This window comes from Rhopilema esculentum, chromosome 14, assembly GCF_057945365.1.
Source record: "Rhopilema esculentum isolate cy_ngs chromosome 14, ASM5794536v1, whole genome shotgun sequence".
NCBI classification, from domain to species: domain Eukaryota; kingdom Metazoa; phylum Cnidaria; class Scyphozoa; order Rhizostomeae; family Rhizostomatidae; genus Rhopilema; species Rhopilema esculentum.
Genome location: NC_142828.1, coordinates 7,153,041 through 7,167,035, shown reverse-complemented (window position 1 = coordinate 7,167,035; position 13,995 = coordinate 7,153,041). Strand labels below are relative to the sequence as shown.

The window sequence follows — 13,995 nt, the reverse complement described above, 5'->3', positions numbered from 1 at the left end:
TAATATAATCAGACAAAAATGAGGATATGTATACGCAGCCTACGTCTCTTGTTCCTTGTATGACCAAAGTGTGTGTGCGTTACCGGGGTTGTGTTGGCGGAAGTTTAAAAGGCTCCTATTGTGGAAGGAGAGTTTTATAAATAGCAAAGACATTTGGGCTATCTGAATTATCCGGATCTGATGCGTGTCGCTATCATCAGGGGCCCTGGTGATTCAAAGAGGAACAAAAAGCTTCATTGAAAATACATAGACCAATTTGGAATCCCAACACTTGATGCGAATTGCCTTGATACGTCATTCGAAAATTTGTCTCACTTAGAACAACAGGAAGAAGCCCCGGGCGACAGTTTAGTTTTGGTGTCACTAAAGCGGAACGGCGGTCACTCAATCACAAAGAAGCGTTTGTTTCCAGTTTTGTTTATTCCATGACGTTAAAAGATATCAACGGCAAATTTTGCGGTTCGCTCGCCTGTATAAAAGAGACGCTCGCTTTGACGAAGCTAAGAAATCAGATAGTAGAGTGGCTTAAACAAGACAAGAACGATGGCAAAAAGAAATCAAATTCTATTAACGATAATCTCCATGCTGCTCGTGGCATTTCACGATGCAGGTGAGTGTGGTTTTGAGTTATCATGTAATTCTTGCTCTGATTTTCATTAATCGAATTAGTTATTAGACTGTTGAATTCACTTCGATGGTAAGATTTTAAATATCAGAAGCGATATGTGCAATAATACTTTGCTTTATGTAAAATTAGCTTCTAACTCAAATTATGTTCAGCTCAAGTTTATCAGTGAATTGACAGACCAACGAACTTTCCCTTTTGACGATGTTTACGTCGTTTTACAGATGAATTTTTCCTTATAATGCTAAAGGGAATACGGAGGGCTAGACATTAGATGTATGCAACGATTGTGCCAAAACTGGCAGAGATCTTGCTGCAATTATTGGCTTAAATTGATTTTTTTAGTCTATATATTTTCCTTCTGTTTTAAGTTTCGTCGGTTTTATATTTGATTTATGTCATGTGCAATTTGAATTTCCAAGTAAGCGATGCCTTAAATTCAACGATATATGATCTTAAACACTGAGAGTGTCTTACTTTCTGGGACGGGATGGATTTTTTACATAAAGCAGAGCATTTGAGCATTTTCCTTGCATGCTCTTGATTGCTAATGACGTCAGTGCATACTTAAAAAAGACTTCACTCTTTTCTTATTCAAAACAAGAAATGTTTTTTGCTTGCCTGATGCACCTTTAAAAGCAAATGTGAACACAATCCTGAAAAGCAAGTCACCAGGGCCTACTATGGGCCTTAAAGATACCATTGCCTCCCCCATTTTCAAATTTGCGTCGCCCAGGGGCGGGAGGGGGTTAGTCCCTATTTTTCTATACTAAGGCTGTCCATGTCAATATTTGGGGTCTGTGAAATACAGGTAAAGAAAAATTCAATACTTGGGGTCTGAGAATTACCGCTTAAGAAAAATTCAATATTTGGGGTCTGAGAAGTGAAAACGAAGTTGTAAAGAAAAACCAAATACAAGAATGACAGCCTTATCGCAGAATCATATTCAGAGATTGCTTACACCTAAATATTTTTTAAACAACTCTTCATTACTGCAATGGTTATCTAATTACATTAAAACTACTTAATTGTAAGTCAGCCATTACTCTTAGGTTCCGAACAAACGGGGTGGCGCTTATCAATTTTCATTTTTGAAATATGTTTGTTTCAAAAAAAGGGGTAGTTCAAAATAAGTAACAATATTAAGGGTCTCAAAATTTTGAGACTCAATATTTGGGGTTTTTCAAAACTGTAACTCAGTATTTGGGGGTCAACAAAAAGTTGCTGACATGGACTTTATAGCAAAGAAGTGAGTACCCCCTCCCCCTGGGTTGCGTCGGAGCCCATGGCCATTCATTCATCGCATCATCTCAAACGAAACAATATCCCAATTTCAAGAGCAATAAAACAAGATGGCCATATGACCAAGAACGTACATATCAGTAATGGCGCCTAGGCAAATATTGTATCTATCTTAACAACATAATTGAAGCGGCAACTGATAGAAATTGGCGAAAAACCAATGGCATTATAACTGCTCTTTGAAGTGGCAGAGCTATTTTTTCGGTGTGTTTACTGTTTTGTTATAATTTTACAAGATTAACCAGTGTAGTATTTACGTTAAACAATTCCTCTCTGCGGCCTCTCTACAGCCATACCTATAAATTGGTCATTACAATGCTTTTCTGTACAGCGCCACATATATTAGATACAGAAGAATAAAAATAAGATACAGAAAAGGCTTGGTGAACCAGCAGTGGTCAGGGCTGTTAGAACCAAAAGATGGTGAATCAAATTGTGATAGAAGCATGAAACCTGATAGAAGCATGAGACTTGGTAGAAATACACAGTTTGATTTAGCTGAAATAAATAAGATGCAGACCCCTTCGACAAAATATCCAAAATGCTATTTTTAGACAAAGGTATTAGATCCCAGGCTTCTACAAGGGCCATTAGAACAACGGTGCTGTGATTTTCGATATAAGCAGGAAACTTGGTAGGGATACAAAGTTTGATACGCTGAAAAGGACAGGATGCAGATCCCTTCAAAAAATGCCCCGAAATGCTATTTTTAGACTGGGCCTCTGCAATGATTAGCAGCATGTGCTGTTAACTGTGACATAGCCATGAAAGTTAGTAAGAATTCACTTTTTGATACCCTGATTTTATTCATAGACTGAGGGTACTTGATTCCAATGTTGGTTCTGCCCTAACCCCCCACAACCTAAGCGGCATTAAGTGGCTTTTAGCTTCAGAAATCATCGTTATGACGTAGAAAAGTTCTGATATCAATAACGCTTTCGTAATTTATCTTTTGACGTCACTTCTACTTTTTTGTTTTATTCGTTTGTATGCTTCAATTACACGACAAAAAAATCTTTACCAAGCCTTCTCCGAACTCTGTCGCTTAAAGTATATTAAAAGGTAAATTCGGTCCTGTAAATAACTAAGTGTTCTCCTTATTCTATTGATTAAATGCCATTAATAGGCAAATCTGTGTCAGTTGAATCAAAAACCTGATTATACATTTACCTATGTTTCTTATTACATCATCAAGCTTTCTCTTTGTATAATACAAGAACATCGCCTATTGCCCATTCCTATTCCAAATTGGGGAAATCTCTTAGTTACCTGAATAAAAGATTGATTGTGGCTATAGCGTCTTGTTATTCAGCCCTCTTCTCTAATGACTGACTTTTTGCATTCCTGCAGTTTCGCAAAGCTGCACGGATTCTGAGCAGGAAAGTTATTGCAAATATTGGAAATCAAAAGGCTACTGCGCTGCTGGTAGCGACTACAGACCATATCTGGAAAGTGTTTGCAGAAAGACGTGTGGCTTCTGTGTCGGTATGTTCACATTGACTAGTATTTTCCGAATGGATACATTTTGATTGTCAGCTGCACAATATTCTACCAATGGCCATTTCGCAGCTTCCCCGTTTGCATTATCTAAGATCCAAAGCTCTAATTCGACTTTTTGTGTTTTACAATTACTTCAACTATTACAATTACTACTTTATTCTATAAAAGTCTTATAAGACGGTACTTGGGATATTTAATAAATCGCGAGCATTCAAATATCTTCTTGACAACACCCATTGAGACCATTGCAAGGTTGTCATGCGTGGCTCAAAGTGGCTTTTCATTAGAGTTTTTACATGTATGAAATCCATTTACATTCAACATTCAAAAGCAAAATTTGTGCTAGCAATCTAAATTTTGGTTTAAAGAACAAGGAAGAAAAACAAAGGATAATTTTTCGAAAACTTGGGCTGTCCGATTAATGTAAAGGTTTACAGTACTGTTAGCCTAATGTGTACCTTTATTTTCTAGACCCTTGCCTAAACAAACCCTGCAAGAACGGTGGCGTGTGCCAAAGTAGTGGTGCGACCTTCACTTGCTCCTGTACAAGAAGATTCGAAGGGAAAACATGCGAAAAAGGTACTTGGTAATAGGGGCCTATTAATCGTTTCAACTGTGCAAAATTCCCTTTTTGCTACAACACGAAGATGCTAAGTCAATTTTGGTGTGTCTTATCATCATATGTTTCCTTGTTCTTTTAAAGAAAAACCCTGTCTCAACACAGCAAAGTATATGGGTTCCTGTGCTAATTGGAAGAAAAATGGCTTCTGCATCCCCAAGTCTCGTTATTATGGTTTTATGCAAGATCACTGTCCTTTGGAATGTGGCTTCTGTAAATGTGAGTGTTATCAATTGTCATCTAAATGTCATATGATTATAAAGTTATCTCTTTGTCTAACATGTCTGTACTCAACACATGACCTTTTAAACTGGATATAATTATATATATGAACCTGAGGTTTTTAGAATATGTTGCCAGCAAAAGTAGTGAAGTGCTTTCTAATGATAACTTCAACTTTACCAGGGCTTTTCGGGGCTACACCTGACCCAAATCCTGGCCCAGTTCCCGTGCCCCTTCCTACCAAAAGCAATAAAAAAACCCTATATTCGTTAATATCTGATATCTGAACGATATAATGTTCTTAATTTGCTTTTAGTCTATATTTGCCAAGCGTTGTAAAACGTTTCTAGAACATAAATGATTTGTAATTGCTGTGTCATTAAATAGAGACAGACAGTTTACTTATAAGCGCCCCTTTTTTGCTTACAGGCCTAGGGGAAATCGCCCCCTATCGGTGGGCCTGATCTTTACTTCTGAACCCCTTCTCTGTTGGCCTGATCTTTATTTCTGACATTGCCAATGACATGATTTCTATGCCCCCAGCCATTCCTCCCCTGAATTCTAAATTGACTAGCGCTGTTTGCATCGTCTTTTATTAGTATCGATAATCGAAGTTAAGAAACGCTGCTTCAACTCAAAACAATATGCATCATATTGCCCGTCATGGAAGAGTAAAGGTTTTTGCGACTCTGCTTCAAAGTACTACGGCTTTATGCAAGACCACTGCAATCGTGAATGTGGCTTCTGTAAAGGTGAGAACATTTCCTATCTTTTGTCTTTTCGTGTTTTACCGTATTTATGAGATACCATAACAATGAATTTTTTGCAGATTTCTGTAACTGATTGTTAGGCTCCAATTTAGTGTTGATTTTCATTTCATTTTTCATTTTCAATTGAAACCTTTTTTCATTCTTTAGATTTTATTCTATTTTTCAAGCATTTTTCTTTTGCACTTCAAAAACGGGATCATTTCTAATTTGAGTTCTCTTTGCATACAATGTCCTCCAAGTTATTAGTTGTGTATTCCAACTGACGGGGGGGGGGGGGCAACTGTTCAAATGGGTGCCAAAAGCTTGTTGAAAACTTATTTGAGGGTTCCCGTCGAAGAAGAAAAATGTTCCAATGTTGCCGTCGAAAAGTAAATCACCTTTCTATCCGAAATTTTGAAAAAGACCATTGCTAACCACTGCGAGAAACCACTTTGCTAAGGTGCTACAATACCTTTTGCCCACCATTTGTGTAGTGATTAAACGGATTTTTCAAGTGATAAACAGGAATAATGTGCAGTGATAAAAAAGTATTTATAGACATTGCGAGCAAATTTTACGCATTTTCACACACGTGCCACTTCACCTTCCCCGCAACTGGCAGTTCGCCATTGCTTTTCAAACATCCACAACTAACACCAAATTTGCCTCACGACACTCTGGTTACATATAAGACAATTTTAAATAGTAAAATTTTTACGATCAGATTTTACAAAAAAGACCTAAACTTTAAAAAGCTACTTAGCCTAGTATTTTTAGAAGAAAAACTCTTCTGTCGATATTTTTAAGCTCATGTTTTATTATTAAACATATTCCTTCTTAAATTTAATTGAATCATAAGACTTTTTGGTGCTACCTAGACAATTTGAAGCCACTACACTACTGTTCAGTTCACTATGTTTGAGCTCTCACTACTCCCTATTTCCAGACTCTTGTGAAGACCATGGAAGTGCAGATTACTGTACCAAATACCAACCATACTGCAAGCACTCAATGGTTGGTGAAATAGTTTCAAAAAACTGCCGAAAGACGTGTAAAGTATGTCAAGGTATGTCTGCACATATTAATTTGTAATTTTAGTGGTTTGTCTATCATCAGGTTCTCTATCACCAAGTGGAAGGCTTAGAGGGCTAGCAATTCCCCACCAGAACCCCAAAATGAAGAAAAACCTTGTCTTTTCTGAGCAATGCAAGTTTGGGGGTTGTTCCCTTGAAAAGCTAGGGCCTGGTGCATCCCTTTTTATCAAATGAAAGATAAAGCTACATTTCAAATTATGCAATAATAGAAGAGATATATGCTATGATTTCTTTATTTAGACACTCCAGCTTGTGGCAAGGGATTGGACAAAGTATTTCAGTTTCGAGTTGTTGGAGGAGAAAATGCAATCAAGAACTCATGGCCGTGGCAGGCTCTCATGTTAAAGAATGGTAAATTTGACTGTGGTGGGACACTTATTGCTAAAAAATGGGTAGTGACTGCAGCACATTGTCTCCGTGGTGGTATAGTGGCAAAAGATTTGAAAATTATTCTTGGAGACCATGACAGGTATCTTGTTTAATTACTACTTTTATTGCAAAGAAGGGGAATAAGCAATGATCTTAATTGGTGCTTAACAAACAACAAACAGGTAGCTTTGGTTTCGGATTTAAAGTGGGACATTTATAGCAACACACCAACTGAAAAAACATTACCTAAGAGTGGAGAGAAGCCTTTTCATGAAAAGGAAAACTTCTGACCATTTAATGACTAATATTAGGTCTGTCTAACAGCATGAAAAAAACATTCTTAAAATCTACAAGGTGTGGTTTAAACAACATCCCTATCTGGTTTAAATCCATATTGCTGCACTTTAATGCAAACAATTTCCAATCTTCAGACAGATTGATTAATCAACACCTGAAATTGAGATGTTAAATTCCAATATTATTTAGTTTGGCCGCTTCTAGATATCAATATATAACTAATTTAATTTTGTTTCAGAACCAAAAGTGAAGGTACAGAGCAAGAAATAGATGTTTTAAGGATTGTGAGGCATCCAAGTTACAGTTACCAAACTAAAGAAAATGATATAGCACTTCTTGAGCTAGAAAAGGATGCAGTACTGAATAAGTATGTTGGAATTGCCTGCTTGCCAACATCAGATCCTGTACCATATCACAGCTTATGCTACATTACAGGTATTTGCCGATTATTTATTCCTGTATCAGCTAAGGTATCATAATTAGGGACATCGTAAGCATTTCAAAGTTGGCGGGCCAGAGGTAGGTAGTGGCACTTTGCGGCAGAAAATGGGCACTTTTTTCAACAAGGTCTCTCATTGGAAGATATTTTTCAAAATGTTGTGGGGCAACTGGTACATTCATGGTTCCGATGTCCCTACCTTTATATCACATCAATGGATTTATGTAAAGGGGAACAGTAGTCTTAATTGTCTATTCTTATTTGTATAGAACCCTATTCTAGATAAACCCAGTGAAAATTTGAAAAAGGCTTGCGTAAAGTACCTTTTAATGATCTTTTCACAATGTCCAGCAGTAGGGACTTATTAACTGGAATCTGGGATGAGCACTGCTGCAATGCATTTGGGTTTGATACTTATTGATTTTTGTCATTTACAATGCAAGTATTCTGCTTGGGAAATGAAAACGTTTTGTTCTAGGAATTTGTATCAAGGTTTTGAATTTTGCAACTCAACGCATAAATTATACCACACGATTATTGACATAAAGCTCTCAGTTAAGAATTACAAGAATTTAATGATTTGCATATTTTTAATAGGTTGGGGACGTACCCAAGGTTTTGGATCTTCGGCTAACATATTGCAAGAAGCAAAACTTCCAGTAGTCACTAACAAAAACTGTTCTTTATTAAATGGAAAGGAGAGGATCAGTAAAGGCATGGTTTGTGCTGGATATGGCCTAGATTTTAGCCACAACCAATCTGGTTGTAACGGTGACAGTGGTGGCCCTTTTGTTTGTGGTAACGGTGACATTTGGACTTTGCAAGGGGTTGTCAGTTGGGGATCTTCAAGGTGCATATCTAGTGAAAGCTTCACAGTTTTTGCCAGAGTCAAATTTTATATTGACTGGATAAAAAAGACAATTTTGTGAGATGCTTTGTAGCAAAATAGTTGTGATGTATCAGATTAGACAAAATTAGGCCCTGTTAACACCATACTGGATAATCAATTATCAAACTACTTTGTAAAGATTATTCTATAACCAATGACCCCAGAAAACAAGAGGGAGGTTATTCATCAAAAGATTTTAATACTTTTTGAGTAGGAAGCAGCTCTTCTTCTACTCATGAAGTTATTGTGGATAGAGTACCATATTTCTCGGCCTCTTAATCAAGTTTCACAAAATACAGGTGAAAAGTCGACCTCAACTTATATGACAGTGACATGTTATCGCTAAAACTTTGTATTTAGTTACATGCTTTTATTCATAAGTGCTACATAAGTGCTGGAATTTTATGCAGAAAAGAATTCCTTTTGAAAAAAAGATTAGAACAACTTATAATAGGAGAGAGTGAACTACAGTTTTAGAAGTAAAATGGTTGCTCTCACAAGTTCTGTAATTTTTGTCAGCCAAAACTCAAAATGAATTGAAACATTTTTGAATTTAGAAGCAGCAAAAACTTGTATTAATTTTTAAACTTACTAAATAAAATATCAAGCGTTTGCAAGAGCAAGTTTTGGGGGTCACCTTATTTGCCAGGTATTGCTAAAAGTGTATATTTTTAACCAAAAATGAAGACTTAGAAGACTTGGGTTGGTTTACATGCCAAGAAATGCAGTAAATTATTTTTTCACAAAAAGTGAAGAATATTGTCTTGAAATATTTAATTCCCATTAACTTTTATGTTGTGAAGTACAGGGTCTTGTTTTCAAAATTAAAATGACCATTGTAAGTTTCCTATCTCTATGGTTTTTTGTAAGGCAACATAGTTTGAATCTTAAACTCACATTTTGTGCATTTAAGACTTTTTAATAATGACTGTAAGAAGACTTAGTTAGGTAGAAAAATAAATTAGGCACAATTTTGAAACATTTTTAAAGGACTGTCCTATTGTAAATCTACAAATTTTCATAATTTCTAAAAAAAATTGCAGCAAAAACAGTATTGTATGTTTTACATGCCATTTATTAGTTCCTGTCTTATCTGTGAATTTCTGTGTAAGCATGTAGTTTGCAGACTTGAATTTCTGGCTTCAATCAACTTTGTATAATTCCTGTATACCTTTGCTTTTCTAGGGCAAGTAGGTAGTATTTCTAAATGTTGTAATCAGTTATTACTGGAATAGAGCTTTTTCGTGTGTTTAGAACTTAAGAAGAAGGCAACACTAATACTGAATTAGGTATAATTTTCTTCTCTTGATTCATTAATGTTATTAGAATGATAACATTACATTCTACAAAATTTATATATACACACAGAAATGCCAAAAACCATTGGGGTCCTAGAAATGTTCCTTTTGTAGATTTACCAAAGGGTATTTCTACCATATTTCTTAGCCCTTTGGTTGATATGCTGACTGAAACTTTGATGGCTTTGGGATGATTTCATATGCCATTGATTCAGCAGCGAATGGCTGTGCCAATTCCCATAAACACTCCAAATGTACCACCTCCTTGCAGCATAACTTTTCCAATGCTTGATACTAATTCTCTCCCACGTAGCCCCATTCTACAATCAAGTATAAATCATTATAATTTTTCATATTGAATTTTAAAACAAATATACAAAAGCATGTCTCAAGGAAAAAAGCCTGTAATTATAAACTAGAACAATGTGAAGTGGAATTAATAAAATCAGGACAAAAACTTAAGATTCAAATAAATTAACACTAATGAAATGTTTTTCTTCATCCCAAAAATCAATAAGCATTGATAAAGGTTTCAACAGACCAGTAAACAAATTGTTAATCACCAATGCAACCTACAACAATGCAAATACAGAAAAAGATTAACATTGTTCTGTACTCAAATGTTTCTTTTCATTATCTTTTTTTTTGTTATTCATTGGTCATAGAAATAAGACTATTAATCACTTGATTCTTTAAACAAATACTCAAGTTAAACATGTCTGTTCCAGGCCATTCAATCTAAATTGTTTCAATGAATAAATGTTTAGCCAACAGAAACTGATTAAACCGGATTATAAAGAAGTGAGGTTTAAAGTATCACTGGTTCCGAATCTATAAAGGAGCTTTTCTCCTGGTAGAATCAAAGAATTCCCAAAACTGCAAAGAAGTAAATTCATATTTGACAGTGAAACTGTGGAGTTTCTAGTGATGGCAACTGTTTCCTTACTTGACCTTGAAACTGCAAGGAGTTTTCTCCTGTCAGTAAAATTCCTGTTTTACCCAGTAGATGTCAAGAAGTGAAACCTTATGGCTAACAGCAGTATTACCTATATTCACAAAAGTTTTCGATTTTGGAGATAATACTGATTAAAACAGTAAAATAAATAACTCACAAAAGAGATTTTTACCATCTTATAGTTCTGTTTCTTCTTGTTAATCTTCTCTTTTAAAATATCTACACAAATTTTCTCTAAGCTGGTGACATTATAAATTTATTTACTTATTTGACCTCAAACTAATTGACCTCACTTTAGATGTTTTTACTTCAAGCAATCCATTAATCTTTGTGCAGCATGTTTAAAAGTTGGATTACTATGGAAAGCATATGTATTTTTCTTCAAGATTTTACTCATTTGCTTTCTAAAAACTTCGGCATGGGATAACAAAGGAAGATTGAAATACAACAAGCCAGGTTGTACTTTTTGTGGTTTGCTTTAATGTAGTGGCCTACTTTCTAGAGTTACAAAAAATTAACTTATTCTGACCCCTTTTTGTATTTGACACTGAGTGCTACCAACATAAACCCCAGGCTTTATACCTTTGTTCCCTGTGTCTCCATCACATTTTACAGCTGCACACATGTCATAGCATAGCTTTTTAAAAATGTCTACATACATAGCAGATCTTTAAAAAGTGTACAAAACAGCTAAATTGTGTTGCAACATAGTTTGTGAGGAAGAAACAATTTCTGCCAATGTAGGGAGGTGGTCTTAGAGGAGTTGTAGAAAAGGATGTCTTACAGGACTATGTCATTAGACTACTGTGTAGCAAAGGCCTTTTTGGGTGAACAACAGGTACACAAATAAGCAGGTAATCACAACCATGTCTACTGTGCAAGTCTTGAATTGCAAAAATTCTGCTTGCTTAAAGAAAACAATAAAATTATATAAAATTATTGTCTCTTTGACTTTATTGCAACCTGTCGTGAAATTTTGGATGCAAGACCGAAAAACGAAGTGCTTTCTTTCCATTTTTGCAGCTAAAGACAAAGAATCTCGCAAATTGCACCAACAAATCTACCTTGCTTTCTTATCCAAAATTATCTCCATCCGAAAAGAGAAATGGAATATATTCCCCTTTCGATAAAGCTTATTATCCTTAACTGATTATGTATCTAAGCTCTGTTCGAAAGCTTAGATAGTAACTAAGAAATTATAGTAGATTTCTATACCATAAATCACTATACAGGGGCGGCGTGGGGTGGTATTAAAGGTATTAGTCTAATACCATTTTATTTTCAAAGGAAGGCGACTTTGGGTCTCTGAGATTGCAGGAAATTTATTTTGCTTTTTGTACGCTGCCACTTTTTCACAACAATTTTATCGATGCGACCAGCTCTATTCATATAGCCAAGCAATATTCGCTTTTCTGTTCGTTGAATGAAAGCTTTCCTAATCCTCATTGAAATCTTTGAAAAGTGTAATCCATGCTGTAATCAGCAGCCCTGGCCATGGTATTAGCCTCCAAAAACTAATACACTGCCCCGAAATTTCTTTTGTCTGTTGTGGTCTGCATGACGTGAATTTCTCTTGTTGAGCCATGGTCGAAGAATGGGTGAACAGCAGTCAGGTATTAGTTTTTCATTTCTAATACTACGAGGGCCACTGTCAGTGGAAGGGACGGTGGAAAGAGCCCCAGCTCTATTCTAAGGCCTCAGCTTATAGAAAAAATATTTCTGGAAATTAACTTTATGAATTTACAAAATGTAGCTGTACTTTTGCTAGCAATGCCTTTGGATGGCTAATTTGATTGACAAAATTTAGACACTGAATATAAAGAGCAACAGTCATGAAATAATTTGTTTAAGCTAAAGGCAGTTGTAAAAGTTGTTTTGTATGAACTGTATGTTTTGTAAAACTTCGATTCTATATGATTGTAGAGTCATAGGCAACATTCTCACATTATTTCTCTCGGTTTCTCAAATCAAATGATACATCTTACGTTTTTTTGCTGCATTACTCTAAAGTAAATCGCTCGCTTAATCGTAATAGAATCTCATTCGCGGGCCAAAAGCCTCATGGTATTAGAATTAATGGGCTAATACCTTGGGGCTCCATTACTGGGCAGCAAACCGCTGTATCAAAACACGATTTCGCTCGAGTAATTTGCCGCAGCCATAATTCATTTGTATTTCGTAGGACCGATCCTTCACCCAAAACTAGTAGGATGAACTACGTTACCACAGGGTCATCAGTGTCTGGGGGGAGACAACGGGGGCCAGTGCCTTCAAATAAGTTTGTAAGATATGGTATTGCCAAAAGCTATTTTAAACCATCATATCGAAAAGGTCATTTTGCCCACCTTCTTAAATAAGAACATATAAGCTCCACCCCTGTTAAATAGTTTCAGGACCTTGCAGGGGGACCTTCTTATGTCTTAATTTCGGAGGCTAATACCAATACTTTTCTACTCCCAGCCGCCCCTGTCACTATAACTGTGCTAAAGGCTAAGAGCCTGTCACAGATCTTTGGAGTGACTTCATCCTGGACAGACCACTCTACTGACAGACCACTGTACTGACAGACCACTCATGTCAAGTCAAACTCTAAATAATAACGAGTGTAACACCCAACTGATAGATAATGAATGTCAGAAAAATAGTCTGTCCTTGGAAAAGCCACTCCATACCCAGATTGGAATTTTTGCCTTGTGCAGGGGATAAATCCCCCGCGCACACCAAGTTTCAGCCACTATTGCAGCCGCGCAATTTTTGCTAAATTGATTCATCCAGCTGCACAGGATTCTTCTTTAACTGAAAACTTATCTTGTATGTACTTTTTGCTTGTGTGCACATGAGGCTGGTTTGTAAATGCTTATCTTTGGTATATTGTTTTTATCGCCACTAATGAAGTTACTAATGTTTTTCTCTGAAATGTATACCCAAAAGTTACACTGTATTTTTATGGTATTTGGTCTCAGCCGCACAAAATTTTTATCTGTGCTATTTGCAAATGCGCAACTTTCATGGACATGAAACAGATCCTCCGCGCATCTTTCACAGATTCCATTCTGGCAGTCCATACTCATTGTATTTTCTCAAAAATATAAGGTTGTTGTCTTAATTTAAGCTACTGAAAAAATTTCGTCTTTGCAAACAAAGTATTTCTTCTCTCCAAATAAATTGTCCAAATGATTCTTGAAAGAATTTAGCGTGTGGTCTAGCTGAGCAAGTTAGTTTCCAATAATCATGTTTTTTATCGAGCTTAAAAAATCGAGGAATGCAAATCGGCCCAGCTATAAAAAACAACGAGGAAAGATAAATTCCTTAACGAAAGCCGCCTTTTATTTCTGGAATGAGATCATTAACAACCAAAATGGAAAATTACAGTTTTTACGGTTGTTTCTATTGGATTTACTACCTGAGTGCCGAGTAGGTCCCGAAGAGAGCTGCTGAGCTCATGCCAACAGCACAACCAATCATGAATCCTAGCTTCACACGATCAAAGCAAGAAGGCTGCGGTGCTCGTTGCATTTTGTAAACTATATTTCTAGGTAGCTTATGTGCTTCGAGATATGCTCGCCACGCACTAGACCTTGGATCTGTACTTCCAGCATCTTAAACCCGTCTCAATATGAAACAAATTCTGCCTCTT

General features: G+C 36.1%; 2 protein-coding genes across 2 annotated transcripts; one reads left to right on the top strand and one right to left on the bottom strand.

The window, feature by feature from the left end:
- The first annotated feature begins 202 nt into the window (after window positions 1-202).
- On the top strand, window positions 203-9,171 carry LOC148958553 (coagulation factor IX-like). The gene is made up of 9 exons (XM_065215847.2): window positions 203-610; window positions 3,278-3,412; window positions 3,899-4,006; window positions 4,131-4,265; window positions 4,868-5,020; window positions 5,964-6,083; window positions 6,352-6,580; window positions 7,016-7,212; window positions 7,814-9,171. The coding sequence occupies exons 1-9, from the start codon at window positions 544-546 to the stop codon at window positions 8,143-8,145; spliced, it is 1,476 nt and encodes a 491-aa protein (XP_065071919.1). The 5' UTR covers window positions 203-543; the 3' UTR covers window positions 8,146-9,171.
- A 219-nt stretch (window positions 9,172-9,390) lies between these two features.
- LOC135696460 (reactive oxygen species modulator 1) lies at window positions 9,391-13,974 on the bottom strand. Its single transcript, XM_065215854.2, has 2 exons — window positions 13,762-13,974; window positions 9,391-9,723 (listed from the first exon to the last, which is right to left on the bottom strand). Exons 1-2 carry the CDS (start codon window positions 13,872-13,874, stop codon window positions 9,615-9,617), a joined length of 222 nt encoding a protein of 73 aa, XP_065071926.1. The 5' UTR covers window positions 13,875-13,974; the 3' UTR covers window positions 9,391-9,614.
- Between the last annotated feature and the right edge of the window lie 21 nt (window positions 13,975-13,995).

Excerpts from the sequence above, each read along its gene's own strand:
- LOC148958553 (XM_065215847.2), top strand. The coding sequence starts at position 544 with ATGGCAAAAAGAAATCAAATTCTATTAACGATAATCTCCATGCTGCTC. Across the intron at positions 3,413-3,898 it reads GACGTGTGGCTTCTGTGTCG|ACCCTTGCCTAAACAAACCC; the intron begins GTATGTTCACAT and ends TTTATTTTCTAG. Across the intron at positions 4,007-4,130 it reads AGGGAAAACATGCGAAAAAG|AAAAACCCTGTCTCAACACA; the intron begins GTACTTGGTAAT and ends GTTCTTTTAAAG.
- LOC135696460 (XM_065215854.2), bottom strand. The coding sequence starts at position 13,874 with ATGCAACGAGCACCGCAGCCTTCTTGCTTTGATCGTGTGAAGCTAGGA. Across the intron at positions 9,724-13,761 it reads GGGACCTACTCGGCACTCAG|AATGGGGCTACGTGGGAGAG; the intron begins GTAGTAAATCCA and ends ACTTGATTGTAG.